Consider the following 18260-nt stretch of genomic DNA (forward strand, 5'->3'; position numbering starts at 1 on the left):
TAAAGGTTCCCCTTGACAATTTTTGTCCAGTCGTGTTCGACTCTAGGGGGCGGTGCCCATTCCCATTTCCAAGCGATAGAGCCAGCATTTGTCTGAAAACAATCTTTCATGGTCGCATGGCCAGTGCGACGTAGACACAGAACACTGTTACCTTCCCACCTATTTATCTACTCACATTTGCATGCTGGAGCTCACTCTGTCACGTGGATTCGATCTTACAGCTGAAGATCTACAGACCTGACAGCACAGAGTCTTCTGCGGTTTAACCCGCAGCGCCAACACGTCCTTGCCGACAAAGGTCCGCATAGTCAAAGCTATGATTTTTCCATGAGCGATGCATGGAAGTGAGAGCTCGACCATAAAGAAAACTGACTGCCAAAAAATTGATGCTTTTGAGTTGAGGTGCTGGAGTAGACTCTTGAGAGTCCCCTGGACTGCAAGGAGAACAAAACCTATCCATTTTGAAGGAAATCATCCCTGAGTGCTCACTGGAAGGACAGATACGGAAGTTGAGGCGCCAATACTTTGGCCATCTCGTGAGAAGAGAAGACTCCCTGGAAAAGACCCTGATGTTGGGAAAGTGTGAAGGCAAGAGGAGAAGGGGATGACAGTCGCCCCAAGTAGACTTTGTCTAGGGGGTCGGGGTAAAAATCTAATAAAAGTAAAAGTAAAGTAAAGAGATGGTTGGACAGTGTCATTGAAGCGACCAACATGAATTTGACCCAACTCCGGGAGGCAGTGGGAGACAGGAGGGCCTGGTGTACTCTGGTCCATTGGGTCATGAAGAGTTGGACACAACTTAATAACTAAAGAAGAAGAACAACAACAAAGTAGCACACTGTTAATGGCCTTGGGTCCCAGTTTTGAAGCTAGATGGAATATAAACCAATTAAAAAGAGCACTAACTTTAGAATAACTCAAAATACTTTTAAAAAATGATAGTAAGAGTCAGCACATCCAGTCAAATACTTCTCAGTCAATTGCAAAGAGGATTCTTGAAAATAAATTTTATCAATTAAATAATTAAATTAATTTTTAAAAATACTAATGAATCCTGCAGACTTTGTTGAGCTGGTAATATTTTATCTGGGTCAAAGTTTGGAAATAATACACTGACTGAAATTTTGTTGCCTAATACTGTATAGTAAATTGAATTAGAATAAGCCCATTGAATCAGAGGCAGTCTGGTAAATCCTGAATAATTTCCATTGATTCAATGGGCCTACTCTAGTTATGACTCACTTTAGTGTAGCAAATCACAACTCGAGTAGGCCCATTTTACTCACTGGAATGCATGGAAGAGTTGACTCACCAAATCCATTGGTTTAATGGGCCTACTCTAGTGCCACTTATTACACTACACAACAGCATTTCAGTCATTAATATTTTGCATTAAACACAAGGGCAAGCAGACTTTGAAAATAGTTCTGAATGTTACATTAAAATGTTACTTTTCAAATGCTACTTTTGAAATATCAGAAGCATCAGTTTTTCCTCCTGCTTGTTTTAAAAGTAATGGTTTATAATGTTAAAGTTAATGAATGTTCAGGTTTGATGTGCGCTACGCAAATGTGCTTCACTCTTTTGTAACTCTCCTTATGCCCAAAACTTCTAACTATTTCCTTTTTTATCAAATGTCTTTATAAAAGTTCGGGTCCTGTTGGCAAAATGCCAGAAAATAGAAATACATTCTGGGCACATTTCCAACTATAATTACGTTCAATTAAGTGACAAAGAAAACGAAGTGTTGCTGAATAATAATTTATTGGGCCATAAATACAAACAAGTGAAGTTAATAATATATATTATATAAATTACTCATAAATTATTCCATTTAGTACTTACATATCAATAAATAAATATTTAACTAAAATACATGTTCAGGATTAGCAATATCCCAAAGCAGGAGTATTCCTGCACTTGAAAGCTTATTTCTAAAAACAGTAGTCAGCATGAGGAATGTCAAGTAATATTTCTTTCAGCTTCAGATTTACATTTCAAGTGACATCTGGTAGCTAAAGCATCTGTGGATGGTCTCAGCAAGCTGTTGGAAAGCTAGCAAAAGCTTGCATTGCTTCATGTCCATTTCAAAACTTTCATTTAATATGTCCTGTGGTGAGGAGAGCCGTTGCTCTGAGATCTTGGGTTTTTCAGGTTTCAAAGTCTGACGAAAATGTGAAGAAAAAGATGAATGCAAATTTATACTCACAATGAAACTTAATGCCTTACAGTTTACCATGTTTAAATTGTTTCTATGATTGCAATAGCAAAACATTTAAAAGCCCAAACACCTCATGCCTTTTCTATGTGCCTCTTTGATTGGAGGGGGCGGCGGAATCTGTTAGCATGCGCAGGCTGGCAGCAGAGTTGGTCAGAGGATAGTGAGACTAGATGCAAAATATGGACAGGAATATCTCTTTTTTTCTTTCTCCCTCTTCATCCCTGTCTAGGAGGATGCTGGGAGGAGGGACAGGGCCACAGGTTTTGGATTCTACCCTACAGTACCGCCAACTATTATTCACCACAATTATTCTGGGGATATAAGCTAGCGTAAACATAATTGTGCAAACTGTGGCAGCAAATTGCCCCTAATTAAACATTATGCAACCATAATGGTGTGTGTGTGTGTGTGTGTGTCCTGATGTTACTGACAAAAACCAAAAGGTCAGTTTATTTTAAGCCAGAATCCAAACCACACTGAAAACATGCAGCTTTTCTGAAAGGTTAACAGTGTTTTATGGAGCTTTCCAGAAATGCTAGTAGTCGTGTTAATTTCCTTATGTCCACTTTAGGGTTATCTTTTGGACATTCTCAAGCTATAACTCTGTATAGTGTTCTTGGAAATTATATTGCTTAGCATCTGTGAAGGTTCCTGAACTTTGACAGAAGTTGTCCTGTGCAATCTGGATTTCAGTTCAAATCAAGATTACAAAGCAGTTGTTTTTCAAGAATGAGGTGGTGATGGCCTGCTGCCCCTTCTATTGGTTCCAGAGGTCTATCTCCAGGGACCCTTTCTAATATGAAAAGTAAAGGAAATATTAATGTTACCCATTAGAGATAGTCACGAACCTTGGTTTATGCTGGTTCATACGTATGTTCCCTTCCCTCCCTACCTGGAGTGTATAGATATGGACATGGGAGTGGGGTATGTGTGCATGCATATATAATCTCTATAAACTAACTTGTTTGGTTTAGTGGGGAAGGAAATTTTCAAAGCAAATGCTTGTGCTTTCTGATTTTGTTTTGGGAAGGCAAAGTTGAAAAGAAATGGGGTTGTAGTTCTCAAGGAAGCAGGAATTTAGGCCTTAATCGTCTTTATCTAGCAAGAGATTTCAATGTATTTATAAAGGGAATATTGGGAGGGCAAAACTTTGTAATGTGGATTATGTAGTATATTTCCATTTCATTCCACAGTTTTAAAGGTTTACCCTTTTCAGCTCTTGGGCTTGTATTTTGGACTCCACCAGACAAGATTTGGGGGAAACAGTAACAATTTAGATTCATGACTCTGAGAATATAAAAACTTTGGGACACTTGCTGGCACTTGGAATATGAGGCGCATGCATATGAATGAAGTATCCAGCTTGTGATGCATTGAATTGTTGTTGCTAATTTGTGTTTTTTTTAAATGCAAATAACTTGTAAAAATATAGAAAATATTCAAATCCAGTGTAATGGTTTCTTTTAAAGAAAGCTATGTACCTTCATCATATGGTAGATAGCATTCGAAAGATCTGGGTCATTGATTTCCGCTGCATAGGTATTCAAAATGTTATAGATGGTATTTATACAGGCAGCCTGCAAGATATACAACACTGATTTAAACACATGGAGGGATGCTGGAAAGGAAGCACAAAATAAATGAGAAATACACTTGCAACTATCTAAGGATAGTGATTTACCTCATCAACAGTGTTGTTTTCTTCTGAAGAACAGGAGCCAGGCTGAAATCAAAGATTCCAGAAGGGAGACATTAATTTCTGTTACACATTTATATGTTGGAAATACTAATAGCTTTCTTAAAAAAATATATTGTCATACCATTGATTTTCCTGCCATACATGCTTTCCCGATCTTCTCTTCATTCTTAGGATTTTCAGTGGGAATATTGTGCAAAATACATTGAAATCCTTTCTGTACAGATGAAAAGATCATACATTAAGGGAATACCAGTAGTGTTAATGCTAAATAGATGAGGGACTGTGATGCTCAATTATTACTTCTTGGCTGTGGCTACTGTCAGTTATTCAAGGAGCGCAGAATGGCTTAGATCAAGTGCAGAGAAAGAACAAGTGAGTGACACTTTCTTCTCTGATGGTTGTTGTGTTTTTTTCGGGCTCTTTGGCCGTGTTCCGAAGGTTGTTCTTCCTAACATTTTGCCAGACTCTTTCTTCTTTCTCCTCTCTTGTTTGTTAATTTACAAGCTGACCTTGCACTGCCATCAGGTCACTCAGTTTTGGTCTCCACATCTAGAAACGTGCATATAGCACTGTGACAGGTTGCATATGTGCTAAACTTGGAATACTATAGGAAAATGTGGGAAACAGAGGTACAGTGTGCTTCTGTTTCTGCCCCATCTGCATATGTTGAGGTCTCTGAAGCAGATCACACAAAACATTTCATGTGGAATCAAAATGGGTTGATTCTCACTCTGTAATCCAATACAGTAATGTAAGGTGTACAACTCCAGATGTTGCTGGATTGCAATGCCCATCAGCCTTAGGCAATATAGAAAATGTTGAAGGATGATAAGAGATGCAATCAGCAACATTGGTGTTGGGGAAGGAAGCATTACGTATTCCCCAGTCCTGCTACACTTTGAAGGTGGAAGCTTAAATCACCTTGAATCAGTTATTCTTTTTTGAATAACAGGAACTTTGTATGAGCTACATAAAATGGTAACTGTTTCAATGTATTATGGAAGGCTGCTTTGAGAATGAAAAGGCAAGTTCATTTCCATGTTGGCAACAAGTGAATGGCCAGACAATGCGCCTCAGCAGGAAAAAAACCACACTACATTAACATAATGATGATCTCATTTACGGTGCAGTCTTAACTAGCCAAGATGGTGGAAGCTGGTTGAGTTGACACTAAGTGAGCTGGGACTGTGCTGAACCCAAACCTCTCCCAATCCAGGGATTCTGGAAATGACATAGGATCCTGACCCTACATACCCAGTGTGATGTAGTGCAGCTGATCTTGACAGGGGTCTATAGCTCCTGGCACATTTGAAGTGGGTCATGGATGCATCTGTTTGTGTTGTATCCTTGTTTGCACATAGCCAAAGGCTTTCCTTGTTCAACAAGGGGCCACAGAATCCAAGAAGAGTTCCTAAAAGCCCAGCTTGACACAGGTGAGACCTTCTCCTGATTGAATTTTCCATTTATTACACCAGTAGGAAATTTCAGCAGTTCTCTCCTGTCAAATTGTTCATTGAATTACAACTATTCATCTGTTTTTGCTCTGTAGGTTTATCAGAGATCTGTTCTTGTCTCTTTACTGTTCTGTCTATGCACACTTTCTCATCAGATCCCCCTGCTTTTTGCACTACCTGGATAGGGACGACAAGCAGAGGTTGGAAAAATAACACTGAATGATAAGTGCTATTAAAGTCATTTTTCCAGGTTCTGACATACACCCTCATCAGATTCATCAACAGAGCTTGAAAATTTTTTAGAATGTCTCACCAGTCAAAAATTTCACCAGTCAGCATGACCGTACTATAGCCTTGCAATTTATTGAGTTTGGGACTCACTGACTGTAATAACTGCAAACTTTAATAAAACTGAAAGCAAAAGTGCCTGGCCTCTTAAGGAGCCACTATTCCCTCCTCGTTTGGTTGAAACTGGGAGCAGGGAATCTTCATATTCTCCAGCATGGGACTACTTTAAATTTTCCTGCAGAGCTATATCTCTATGTGCTGCTTGAACTCTCTTCTCACAAGAAGTGGGCTGTTTTCCTTTTCCAATGGGAGGGGAAGACTGCAGGATTAGAAAGAGAAAGAGAGATGGGTGGAGGGTAAGGAAACAGGGAGGGAGGGAGCTGTGGCTCGTCAAGCAGCATTTTTCACTCGTCACAGACGAGTGCATTTTTCAAGCCCTGCTCATCAATATCCATTCAATCCTGCCTTTTCAACAGCTTTTCTGATATTTCTGTATAAATACAGTACCTTACAACCATCTCACTATGCTCTGGTCCGAATAGAAGATATTTCTCTCAACCTATCCTCTTGGCTATGTTTATATCTCATGCTAAGGCAGGGTCGAGATGGAATGACTTGTTGGTAAAATCCACTATCCAAAGCTCTCTAGAGGCAGGATTATATCAGGGAATATGGTGGCCTCTTTTCCTTCCTTGGTGGCAAGCCTTCACTAAGTGTTGGGTTGGCAAGGAGCTTCCTAGGTGCTAAATTCCAACCCTACATAAGGACAGATAAGATCTAGTAGCTAGAGATTCCACTCCTCTGTATTAAACCATGATTTATGATAAACATACTTTAGTTCCAAATTCAGATGTAACAAGAAGCCAGGGTTTAAATGATCCAGAGTTTGAAAGAAAATATCAAACATGGTTTGTAACTAAGATTTTTAGCTGTTCAGGTAAACATATGGCTTGTGAGGATAAGCCAGAATGCAGCAAACTACAAGCTTGCTTACTGTCTTTTGCAAACGCGGCTCCCATATCCTTTGAAGACCCTGCTGAATCAGGATAAAAACTTGCTTTGATTTCCATTTTTCCTTTTACAGGTATTTATTGAAACATGGTATCCTTTTATATGGAATAATATAAAAGGATATGGTATTTCTACCCATGCAGGTTTTCAAGCAAACTGAAATGAATAACACAAAAGCAATTTTAAACCAAAATTGAAAAATAAAAGCAACAACACCAAAACTGATAACCCAAATAGATATGCTACCGAGCAAGTCAAAAGGTGATTGAAATAACCACATATTCACCTGACATCTGAAGGTAGAAAGGAAAGGAGCTGAACACTGCCACCAAAAACATACCAAAACCATACATATTATGTGGCATCTCTTTGTAAATCCCCACTGGTGCTTTCTACAGAGTTCTATGCTCAGCCCACACTGCTTGCTTTCTCCTTCTGTGCTCTCTGTGACCATGCCTCCTTCTCTTCCTTCTTAATCCTATAAAACTCTCTTTGTGACTTTCCCTCCCTCATATCTCTCTCACATTCTTCCAAATCTTTCTTCAAAACTCAAGTTTTTCTCTACAGGCTGTGGGTTAACCTTTAGTTTTTGATCCCAGGCACTAAATCTATGTACATGTAACTGCATTTATATGCATGTTCCAACCCACCCCTGCAACCTTTCACTTGTCACAGCAATACATTTAAAGGGATGGTTTGACTTGTTTGAAATCACTGCACTTGACATGATTCCATTGAAAAACACTGAATTCAAGAGCATATGAAAGCTCTGTTTGTGATATTTTATCTATGAAGAACCATTCACAGATCCAAGCCACCCCCTGACCCTTGATGTCACCCAGTCAATAAATTATCATTTATATTTTGTTAATACCGGCTTCCTGTGCTGTTATGAAGCCCAAATGACAATATGTACCCCAAACGCCATCCATATAAAAGGAGGTGGTATGAATGGGTTTTGAGGAAAACCCAACATTTGCAATAATTGAAAAAAAAAAAGGGTGGACTTCCAGGAAACCCCCTAAGATAAGGTAAGGATTGGGAACCTACTCAAAACAGCACAGAATGAAACCTGCTCTGTGTGCATGCAATGCTGACTCGCAGATCACAGAAGAAGACAAAGAAACAGGAACAGAATGGAGTGGAGAAGCTGAAATTCTGAAGAGGAACACTCCACACTGCAACACTGTGTCACAGGTCTTACTCATAATGAGGATTGTATCCGTTTACCATGCACACTATTCTGGTTCACCTTACTACAAAGGAGAGCTGTTGGTAACACAGAAAAGGAAACCCAGTGATAAGAGAAATGTAGAGAACTCTCTGTTTCTAGAGGTAACTTTTGAGTCATCATTTTTTCCCCTTAGGTTTCAAATACGATGGCAAGGAATAAGATAAAGGCTTATAAGATCAGCATCAGAAGGGGATGAAAAAAAGGGGCAAAGGGAGATTTCTTTTCAAATAATTTGAGCCCATAACTTACTTCTGACACATGCTAGCAGGGAAGATCTTCTTCACACATTTTGTAGCTTATCTATAGAGCTAAATATTTTATTTTTGATTGGTTCCGTTTTTTAAAGTACAAATGTTGTTGAAAATGATAAGGATTGCAATTCTGTGTACACCTTTATTTGAAAGTAAGCCCATTAGAGCCTGGAAATGTTATTTGGGATTGTCACCATCCAAAATCCCCAGCCAGCATGACAGCCATGCTAGTGGGGGATTCTGGAGGGCCACAGTTCAAAAAATAAAAAAATAAAAAAAAAATAAAAAAATAAAAAAATAAAAAAGCAGTGTTTCCAAGATATGCATTAAATACTATGGTTCTTTAGAATAAACAGGTCACTTTACCACTCAAAGCCAATACTCAACGCAGTGTCCAAACGGACGCACACAGTATCAAAATCTATATGAGCAGTTTTGGCAGCAGGAGTCTGAAAAATCCCTCCAGCGCCTCTTTGAGGAACTAAAAACGCAAGAGCAACAAATTTAAGAGTGGTTTTTCCCCCCTCTCAGACACCCTAAAGCTGCTGAGAGAGGTGACCGGCGCTTCTCTTGCTTAATAAACACACCTAGAGGAAGGCAGCCTCCAGAAAAATAAATAAATGCTGGAGTCAGAGAACGTGGTCACGCTCTCCCAGTATCTGAACTTCGTTCTCTGCCCGCTGGATGGTTTTCCAAAGATGCCAGACACAGGACAGTCCTGAGCCATCCACCTGTGCATTTTCATTCCCCCCAGGGGATTCGTTCCTGCCCCCTCGCCACGCTTTCCCCACTCACAATGCGAGCGGGGACGCGCCAAAACTGCCGGGCCGGGGGGGGGGCGGGGCGGCGGCGAGTGGAGAGAGCCTCGCTATTTGCCCACAATTCCAGCCCCGTTCGCCCAGACCGGGCAAGAAAATTGGACGGCTCGGAAGCTTGAAAAAAGAGCTGTTTCCAGTATTTCCCAGAAGGAACAGGTATGGATATCTGTGGGAATTAGAGGCGCTGCCCCCTCCTCTCGGTCAGGACCGAGGGACGAAACAAGGGAGTGCAAGGGACGAGGCTCGGAGACACCAACCCTCTTAAGTCCGGTACCCCATTTAACGCGTGAGGCAGCAGCGACTCCTACCGGGGACCGCGGGTAGTACTAGTGCCCCCCCCATGTCCGGTCTCTGGGAGGACCGGAACGCGGGGGAAAAAAAGGGGGGGGGGAATTCGTTTTCTCCAGAGTCGGGGCGCTTGTTATTCACGTCCCCTCTGCTTCCCTCTCGGTTCAAACTTCAGCAAGCCAGAAAACGAAAGCCAGGCGCCCAGGGCGAGCTCCGCAGGCAGCCTTTCGGGAGGTTGGTGGGCGGGAAAAGTTAGGTCACCGGCCTCCAGCCTCTCCCGCCCACAGCTCCACAGGGGCGGTTGCGAGAAGGAAGGGGAAGGCGAGGGGGTTCCCTGAAGCGAGTGAGGGAGTTGCGCTCTCTCTTTCCTAGCCATCCCCCTCTGAACTACCGGAGTTCAGTCCTCCGTCCTTTGGGGCCCGGGAGTCGCATGACGGAAGACAAGATGGGGAACAAGCTCTTAATAATTCCTTTCTTCTAATCCTTATTAAACGTGCAATATTGCCCTGCTGCTTGATACAGTAACGTCTCTCCTCCTTCCGTATTGAAAGACATGTACAAGGTAGCACAATATAAACGGTGTAACAAGTTTAGAAATAATAAGTAATTGAATGTATATCCTATCAAGTCACGCCTGACCAAAAAGAGTTTTCGAGGTAAGTGAGATAATTAAGGAGTGGTTTTACTAGTGCTCCCCATCACGTGTTTTCCATGGCTAAACAAGGATTCACTGTCACTGTTTTCACTACAACAGGCTAGATACTCTTATCAGTGCATCAGTCAATACAAGGACTTCCAACGAGGCTGCCAGAGTCTTTTCAGGCACTAGCTGGGGCACACACACACAAAAAAATCAGAACCACAAGCCTCGGGTCTATGCTACTCTCCAGGCAAATATGCCAGTCCATTGTGGTATCGTTCAGCTCATGCAAAATGGTAGATTAGCACTCAACGAATTATTACTGAATGCCTGAAGCTAACCACTACTGATAAAAGCAGTAACCTAGCAGGTCCTGTACCCAGTGACCTAAGGAGAGAGGTAGCAGCTAACAGTGAAAGATTCAAAAGCATCTATATCAAATGCTCATCCATTTTTGGCTATTGTCTCAATTCTTCCAGATTAAAACAAAGAAAGTTTTTTTTTTCAGACCATCCATGACTCTTGAAGGAATAGCAGAGCTTGTCAGGAGAGAGAAAGAGAGGCTGACTGCACAAGGGTTTATCCAGCTTTGTAGCTCCTTCCTGAGACAGTTGGAATTGCTCTTAAAAAAATCAAATACACAACATTCTTGTTAGATCATTCCAACTTGTCCCTCTAGGGTTGGAGCCTATTGTTCATTTGGAATGATTAGAATTGGTCCAAATAAACACTGTTTTCCTGCAGAGTGGGGCTGGGTATGTGTTCTTCCTATGCACCAGTGGTGATGTGTAAGGATGGATATGGTCTGGCCATGTTTGCAGATGGCACCTGCTGTCCTATTTTGAAATGAAAAAAGTATTTTTTTTTTTAAAAAATTAAAAAATATTCTTCCACTCTTGCACTGAATCACTTAAGTATTATGTCACATCGATATTTAATTTTTGAAAAGGAGAAATATGGAGCTGAAACAAGGCACTCTATAAGCCACCTCTTTGTGTGGACAAAAACCCATCATTAATTCCCACCCAAATGCAAACAGAAGCAGGCTGTTTCCCAACTGACTGATGGTTACTGCAAAGGGATAAGAAGCAGAGTGAGAAGGGGAGGGGCACATTGTGAACAAACAGATCAAAATGGAGTGATCTAGCACCAACACGTGGTTGACTAGATTGCAACTAGAAGGACTGCAGAACAAAGTTCCTTGTGAACGGAAGGAGCGAGCTAATTAAGCCTCATAATTCCAAACTGTTCCCAAATGACCTAGACTAGATTATTCATGCAGTTAAAAAAATTAGTCCCTTTCATCATAGGGGTGTGTGTGTGTGTGTGTGTGTGTGTGTGTGTGTGTGTGTGTGTGTGTGTGTGTGTGTGTGTGTGTGTGTGTGTGTGTGTGTGTGTGTGTGTGTGTGTGTGTGTGTGATATCTACATTTCCTGTAGTGAAAAGACTGGGAGACTATTTGGAGAGACTTTTTAGAAACTCAGTTGTTGGGAAAGTTGAAGATAACATAAAACTAGATACATTTTCACTTAGCTGGGCACTGGCATTGGCTTCTCACTTTACAATGCTCTTGATGTCATAATGGCAGAGACTAGAAATGTTACCCTTTTGTACTATGACATCCAAAAGCCAGTTGGATCCTGTGCAGTGTGATGCCACGGCCTGAAAAAAAAAACTGTAAAAAGCTGGGTCTTAGAGTAGGCAAAGAGGCCGTGCTGACTGGCAGAGTCTGAGAGTTCTAATCTGAGATGCAGGTAAGGGTGGGGAACGTCTCTAAGTCCTGACCAATACAGACAGTGTCATAGTTTGTGAAAGAAGAATGCCATACCTTGTTGAACTGCTGCAGTGCCACACCTGCTGCTTCCATCAAGTCTTCAGAACTTTCCCACCAATTGCTTACGTTGGCTACTAGTCCTCTGGTATAGATACTGTGAGCCAACAACGAACTGGGTAGGTTTAGGCAGAAGGTTACCAGAAGCCAGCAACCTGAAACAAAATCAGTGACCACATATAAGAAGGAAGAATTTTTTTTAATGATAAAGCACAAATCATACACAACATGTGAGCTCAATAGGTAGTGATGACAATTTTCAGATATCATTTTCACATTATATTATACCCTGAAATAATTAACTGGGTTAATTAAAGGGTGGAATAACTCCCTGAGGGCATAATATGTCACAGAAGATAGTAAAAGCTTTGTCCATACCTTTGTTGTGAAACTCTGATTCCTTTATTTTTGTGTACTGAAAACATTTGTATATTACTCATGAGCCCAAGGGCAATGAAACAGAGATGGATCCTTTAGCAAAGTCTTGTTCTCACAGGTGGTGGAACGTGGTAATTGCTTTCCATAAATCCCTTAGTTTTTAATTAATTTATTAATTTTTAAAGATTCAAGCATGGTCTCTGTCCCCTGGCCTGCCTTTCTTATACACGCTGTTACTAGTTGCCGTCTGATATTCACCTTCATCTTGGACAAGATAATCTCTTTATCCTTTAAAAGTCTGAGCAGAATGTTAGCCTTGTACCACAAAGGGCAACGCTTTTATGAAAACTTGGATTAAGTCATTGCATTAGCACAAAAACTCTTGCCTCAGAGAGTAAGAATCATTATTAGATATATTTCCTCTGATCTACTTTTATCTTTTGTCTTACCTTCTCCCAGGTAAGATGGTTGTTCAAAGTGTTGGAAGGAGAATGCACACCCATTTAGTCATGCCAGACGTCTTTGTAAGAAGTTGGCAAAAATTAAAAAAAAAAAAAACAAAGCCAGTGATCTGAAAAAATTCTTAAAATCAGGTGGGCAAAAGGGTGTCTTGTGGTACATTCAAAGCAAAGCAAAGCAAAGTGTGCTGCTTATATACCACCCCACAGTGCTTCAAGCACTCTCTGGGCGGTTTACAAGTTAATTATGCAGGCTACACATTGCCCCCCCCCTCCAGCGAGTACTGGGTACTCATTTTACCGGAAGGATAGAAGGCTCAACCTTGAGCCGCTACCTGGGATTGAACCCCAGGTTGTGAGCACAGTTTTGGCTGCAGTACAGCAATTTGAGTGTGTGGGCTTACCGAGGGCAGGGATGGTGCTGGAGGTGCAGGCGCCACTGGGCATCTCAACAACTCTCCAAAGGCAGGCTGGCCATAACAATACTTGTAGTATCTTGAAATCTAACAAGTTCATTGACTCTAGGCTTTCATTCATACACTGTAGCTCAAAATTTCAGGATAGGGGATCAGTGAAAGCAAGATCAAAACTTATGGTTTAATTTTATGCCAAAGGCTCCCAGCACTTATTTCCAGTTTACCCTGAAGGAGGGGCTGCTGCTCGTCCATCTCTGTATTTCTCTCACCACTGCGTCTCTTACACCGGCGGGATGAGGAGAAAGGGTTCCTTGAGAAGTGAAGTGAGTGTTACACCAAATCCCCCAGCTCTGTTACATTTAGAGACTGCAGCTCCCAGAATTCCTAGCCATCTTAGCACCTGGACTGTGCCGGCTGTAAAGTTCTGGGCGGTGCAGTAAAAAAAAAAAAAAAAAAAAAAAAAAAAGCGCGCACAGAAAACTTTTCCATCCTCTGCTAACAACCTGGCATCAAACTTTCTGTCGGGCGAAAAGCAGCACATTTCAGATCCCTGTCGCTTTTTCGGTCCGTTTTACGGGGCGGGGGGATGCTATATAAAAACAAATGCTTTCCTTATAACCATTGGACAAACGGGGCTCCAGAACACCCGTCTCGCCTCGTCCGGAGCCAGACCAGACACCTGACTGCAGTTTCCTTTCCAGTTTCATTATTCGCATCTCGGGCTTCATTGGCCCGGCGTGTGCGTGTGTAAGGGGAGAGGCGTCAGGTACAATCACTCACCCATGGAGAGGACGGCGGAGGAGGTGCAGGCGCTACGCTTCGGCATCCCGACGGCTCTTCAAAGACAGGCAGGCACCAACTTTGATCAACCTTCTTCTGTACCAATACGGCTTATGCTTGCTCTCCGAGGGCCGCTCAAGACTTTATAAGCGAGAGACTTAGGGTTTCCCGTTCTCTCTCTCTCTCTCTCTCTCTCTCTCTCTCACACACACACACACACACACACACACTTACTCTCTCACTCTTTCTTTCTTTCTTGCTCTTCCTTTGAAACTCCAAGCTTTGGTGTTCTCGAGTTTTGGCGCATCTCAAGAAGTGTGATATTCTTCTCTCGCTCCACCTCTTTCTGCCTTCCAATGACACCACCGCAGATGAGTCAGATCACCATCTTCCTAACTTTTGGTGTGGAAATTTTGCACGGCACGTTTCTTATGAATCGGTTTCTTTCCTTTAAAAAAGAAAAAGAAGAACAGAAAGGAAAGGAAAAACTAATTCCAACGTCGGTATCCCTAGCGTAAAAAAAAGGGAAAACCTTTCTCTGTTCATTTTCGTGGAATTTCTTTTTAAATAAGTCCTGAAACAGATCCTGACACTCGACGACTAGTTGTTGCTTCATCCAGAAAGTGTGTGAATGAGAGCTGAAACCCATTTAATACAGGAAATGTTCCTCTCTACACTTGAGATTACAGTATGTTCATTCATTCATTTATTTAACCGGCCTTTCTCCTAAAAGAAAGGATCCAAGGTTGCTTATATCATTAGAACACACAATATTAAAAGGTAAAAGCGGCAAGCTATTCAAGTACATTTAAGAAGAATTAATATTATATTTTAAATGTTAGGTAAAAGCATTAGAAAAAAACAGATTGAGAAGCAACAAAATATAAATGTTATGCATGCTGGAAGCTGCCATGAGTGGTCCTCTGACCAGACAGGCGGGGTAAAAAATACAATAAATAAATAAATAAACTATCAAAGACAGTCAGTCATTAAGGAAGGTCTGCCTGAAGAGAAGGGTCTTCTCCTGCTTGCTTGGCCTCCTGTGGAAAGGAGTTCCAGAATCTGGGAGCAGCGACATAAAAGGTCCTCTTTGTCTTCTCTTCCTTGTCTTTTATCTTTTCGACATTTATTTTAACCAAATTATGATAGTTCCAGAGTCTCCAGTTGGTCTCCTTATTGTTGCTGGAAGTAGTAGGTGTATCAGAACTATAACTATAACAAAATGCATCATTCTTCAGCTTCTTTTGTTTATGTAATTCAAAGTAGGAGACGTTGCACTTCAGTGATTCTGATTCTACCTCCAAGGTTGGTTCTGGACATTAGCATTGGGGAATTGTGTAACGGCCCCTTAGTAACTCTGCTGTAAGGTGTTACAGGTCACATGGTCCTTCTTCAGTTCCATGTAATGTCTGTCTAAAGTGGTCGACGTTGAGGTGTCTCACCAGTATGTGGATTACATCCAATTCTATTTCTCAGATACATCTAAGCTTGTATCATTATCTGGATACAACAATGGGCTCAACTGAAGGGCAACTAACTGAAACTCAGTCTTTTTGCGGATAGCTCCTGTTTTCAGGAGTCAAATAATGTACTTTTTGTAGATAGAGTGGTGCTAGTTTGACAGGCAAATATAGTCTGTGGACATGTCACTGGAGGCTCAAGTGTTCTCACCAGCAATGAGTGCCTGTTACTAGTTTCAGCAGCTATACCTATTCTTCAACATGCATAGCCTGTCCACAGTTACCCAAGCAGTGATAACTTCAAAGCTAAACAACTGTAATTGACTTCATGTGAAGCTACTCTTGAAATTGGTGCAGAAGCTGTAGTTAGTACAGAATGCAGCAAGTAGGAACTCCTGTGTGCATATGACATATTTTTGCTGCAGCTTTTGGTAAGAGCAGCACAAGGCAAGGATTGTATCCTTGCTCTGCCATAGTTAAACAACTAAGTATGAACAGAAAAATAATGTTGAGATGAATGAGACTATCTTAAGTCCATGTTGTTTGAACTGGTCATAGTTAAGAGGAAAATAGTTTGTCTAGGTTCAGACTTAAAGCCAATTTAGTCTAAAATAGAAACAAAGATTTATATTTCTCACATCTGTGTTGGAAGATGCATGATTTAGAACAGATGTGTTTCCCCTGGCCAGGCTAGTGTATTATTTTTTTATTACGATAAGGTAAGGGATACAGAAGGTAAAGGGGGGATATGAAGGGAAAAAGTAGGGGGAGGAGAACACAAAATGTACTGCCATCCAATTTAGTCATATTGTCGTATCAACTCAACTTTCTGCTTCTCTATCATATGATTGCTCTCCAGGTTATAATTTACATTTACATCCTAGTATTAATCTATATTATTCAAGTACTATCTGGTGATTTGAGCCATTTATATAATAAATCCCATTGTTCAGTTGCCTTTTGTATTGGACAGTCCTTCAGCACTTCTGATAAGATATCCATTTCTGTATCTTCTCAATAAGTTCCTCTTGTTCCGATATCACAGATTTCTTCCCATTCTTGGCATAAAGAATTCTGGCTGAAGTGACTATGTATATAACTAAGTATTTCTTTGTCTTATCTATATTGTCTGGTATAATACTCAATAGAAACAGTTCTGGGGTTAGTGGAAACTTACAAAGCAATATTTTTGTAACAAAGTATGTACACCTATCCAAAATTGCTTCGCTACTCTACAAGTCCACCACATATGATAAAAACTTCCCTCATGTGCTTCACACTTCCAACAAACATTTGATAAATCTGTATAAATCTTTGATAGTTTTTGTGGAGTCATATGCCACCTATAAAACCTCTTATATATATTCTACTTGAAATTAACTGATTTTGTGAGCTTTATACAGTATTATTTTGCCATATTTGCAACCATTGATCAATATAAATATTAGGTCCTATATTTTGTGCCCACCTAATCATACATTCTTTGAGTATCTCATCTTGCATTTTTATTTCTAACAAATAATCATGCATTTTCTTAATTACTTTATCTTTTGAGCCCAGCAGAAGTTTGTCAAATATTGTTTGTTCTGGGTAAAAACCTTCTATTTTATCTTTTTTATACCTAGATTACACTTGTGCTCTTGACCACCAGTCTGTATATATAGATGTTTTGTGTCTCTAACTCTTCTTTAGACCTTAACTCACAAACCTTTTAAAATAAATCTTGGTATCTTAGAAGTTTTGCTTTCGTCATAAGATTGGATTGCGTAAAGGCGATGCCGAGACTGGTGTTTTTTGGTAAATCTGTTGGATGATCTTTTTCCAAGTCCCCAGTAGGGGTCTTCTTATCATATGCAGGTTGAACTGTTTCTGATCTTTATCTTTTTTGTACCATAGAAAAGCATGCCAGCCGAACTGCTAACCATGTCCTTCCAAATTGAGTAATCTATCATTTTCTAAGGTTATACATTCTTTTATCCAGTCTAATACACAGGATCTATAGTACAAAACCCAATCTGGGAGACCAAAACCCGCCCTTTGCTTGGCATCTTGCATTGCTTTAATTTTAATTATTGGGGTTTTTTTTACCTTGCCAGATAAATCTTATAATTATCTTGTTAAGTTCCTGGGAAAAAAAGAGACTGTTTTAATATTATGGGAATTGTCTGAAATAAAAATAGAATTTTAGGTAGAACATTCTATATTTTTCTATATTGATTTTGTAGGTTTTTAAAAAGTGCCATTTGGTTACATGTCTTAGTCAGAATTAGGATTTTGTACATAGGATTTTTTAAAATTGAAACCAGAAACTACTTGTTACTGTTGTGTTATTAAAACGTAATTAAGGCATGGATGCCAGGGGAAACTTGCATTCACTTGTATGGGGGGCAGCTGGTGTGCTAGAAGAAGCTGAACAAAGGCACTTCTGAGTTTAGCAGCCAGTTAGCCTTCAAGAAGCAATCTTGGGTCCAAGGTGGAGAACCTGGCCTTTAGAGGGATTGTAATCCCACCAAGAAGAGCTTGTGTGACCCATTAGATGCAACTACACAGGGCAGGAATACTGAACTAAATTAGGTTGATTCAAGTTTTTAAAACCTGTCCCTGTTGATTTCTGCTGTTGAAATTGCTGTAGTGGCTCATATTGATAAAACAAATTATCCTATTGCAAGAGTCCACAGTACACTTCCTGATTTCATTGCTGCTTTTCTATCTTGAATGATGCATTGCTGCAGAATATTGTGACAGATTTTTAAGAATGCTGATGGAAAATCTTTGTCACACTTTAACACACTGACCATGACTTTTAAGGACTTTCAAGCACGTTCATGTATTCATGTCTTGACACCCTTCGACCGCCTTTCTGAAAGTCCAATCAGGATAAATAAAGAGTAGGGGAAAAAAAAAGAGATTTCTCATTGCACATTTAGTTAATGCTTCTAAGGGCAATCAAGACATCTAAAATAGAATATTCTTTTTTTCCTAAAAAATTAAGAACACAGCAGTGAAGACTCTTCTTCAGACTTGGATTGTGGTT

At 40.4% G+C, this 18260-nt stretch overlaps 1 protein-coding gene across 2 annotated transcripts; it reads right to left on the reverse strand.

Annotated features, from left to right (window-relative positions):
* Positions 1–1745: 1745 nt before the first annotated feature.
* On the reverse strand, positions 1746–15108 carry LOC110078051 (uncharacterized). Of its 2 annotated transcripts, XM_020791766.3 has the most exons (6): positions 13767–15108; positions 11732–11889; positions 4042–4134; positions 3903–3944; positions 3703–3798; positions 1746–2164 (listed from the first exon to the last, which is right to left on the reverse strand). In XM_020791766.3, exons 1-6 carry the CDS (start codon positions 13810–13812, stop codon positions 1991–1993), a joined length of 609 nt encoding a protein of 202 aa, XP_020647425.2. In that variant the 5' UTR covers positions 13813–15108; the 3' UTR covers positions 1746–1990. The 2 variants fall into 2 exon arrangements, with proteins under 2 accessions (XP_020647425.2, XP_078245175.1); XM_078389049.1 differs by lacking the exon at positions 13767–15108 and having other exon boundaries at positions 11732–13577.
* Positions 15109–18260: the final 3152 nt, after the last annotated feature.

Source organism: Pogona vitticeps, chromosome 3 (assembly GCF_051106095.1).
Source record: "Pogona vitticeps strain Pit_001003342236 chromosome 3, PviZW2.1, whole genome shotgun sequence".
Lineage (NCBI taxonomy): Eukaryota > Metazoa > Chordata > Lepidosauria > Squamata > Agamidae > Pogona > Pogona vitticeps.

Bases quoted from the DNA above. Each gene is read 5' to 3' on its own strand.
- LOC110078051 (XM_078389049.1), bottom strand. From the start codon at position 12,004: ATGATATCTGAAAATTGTCATCACTACCTATTGAGCTCACATGTTGTG. The intron at 3,945-4,041 runs GTATGACAATAT...CTTTGATTTCAG, and splicing joins GTATGGCAGGAAAATCAATG to CCTGGCTCCTGTTCTTCAGA. The intron at 2,165-3,702 runs GTACATAGCTTT...CATTTTCGTCAG, and splicing joins CTATCTACCATATGATGAAG to ACTTTGAAACCTGAAAAACC.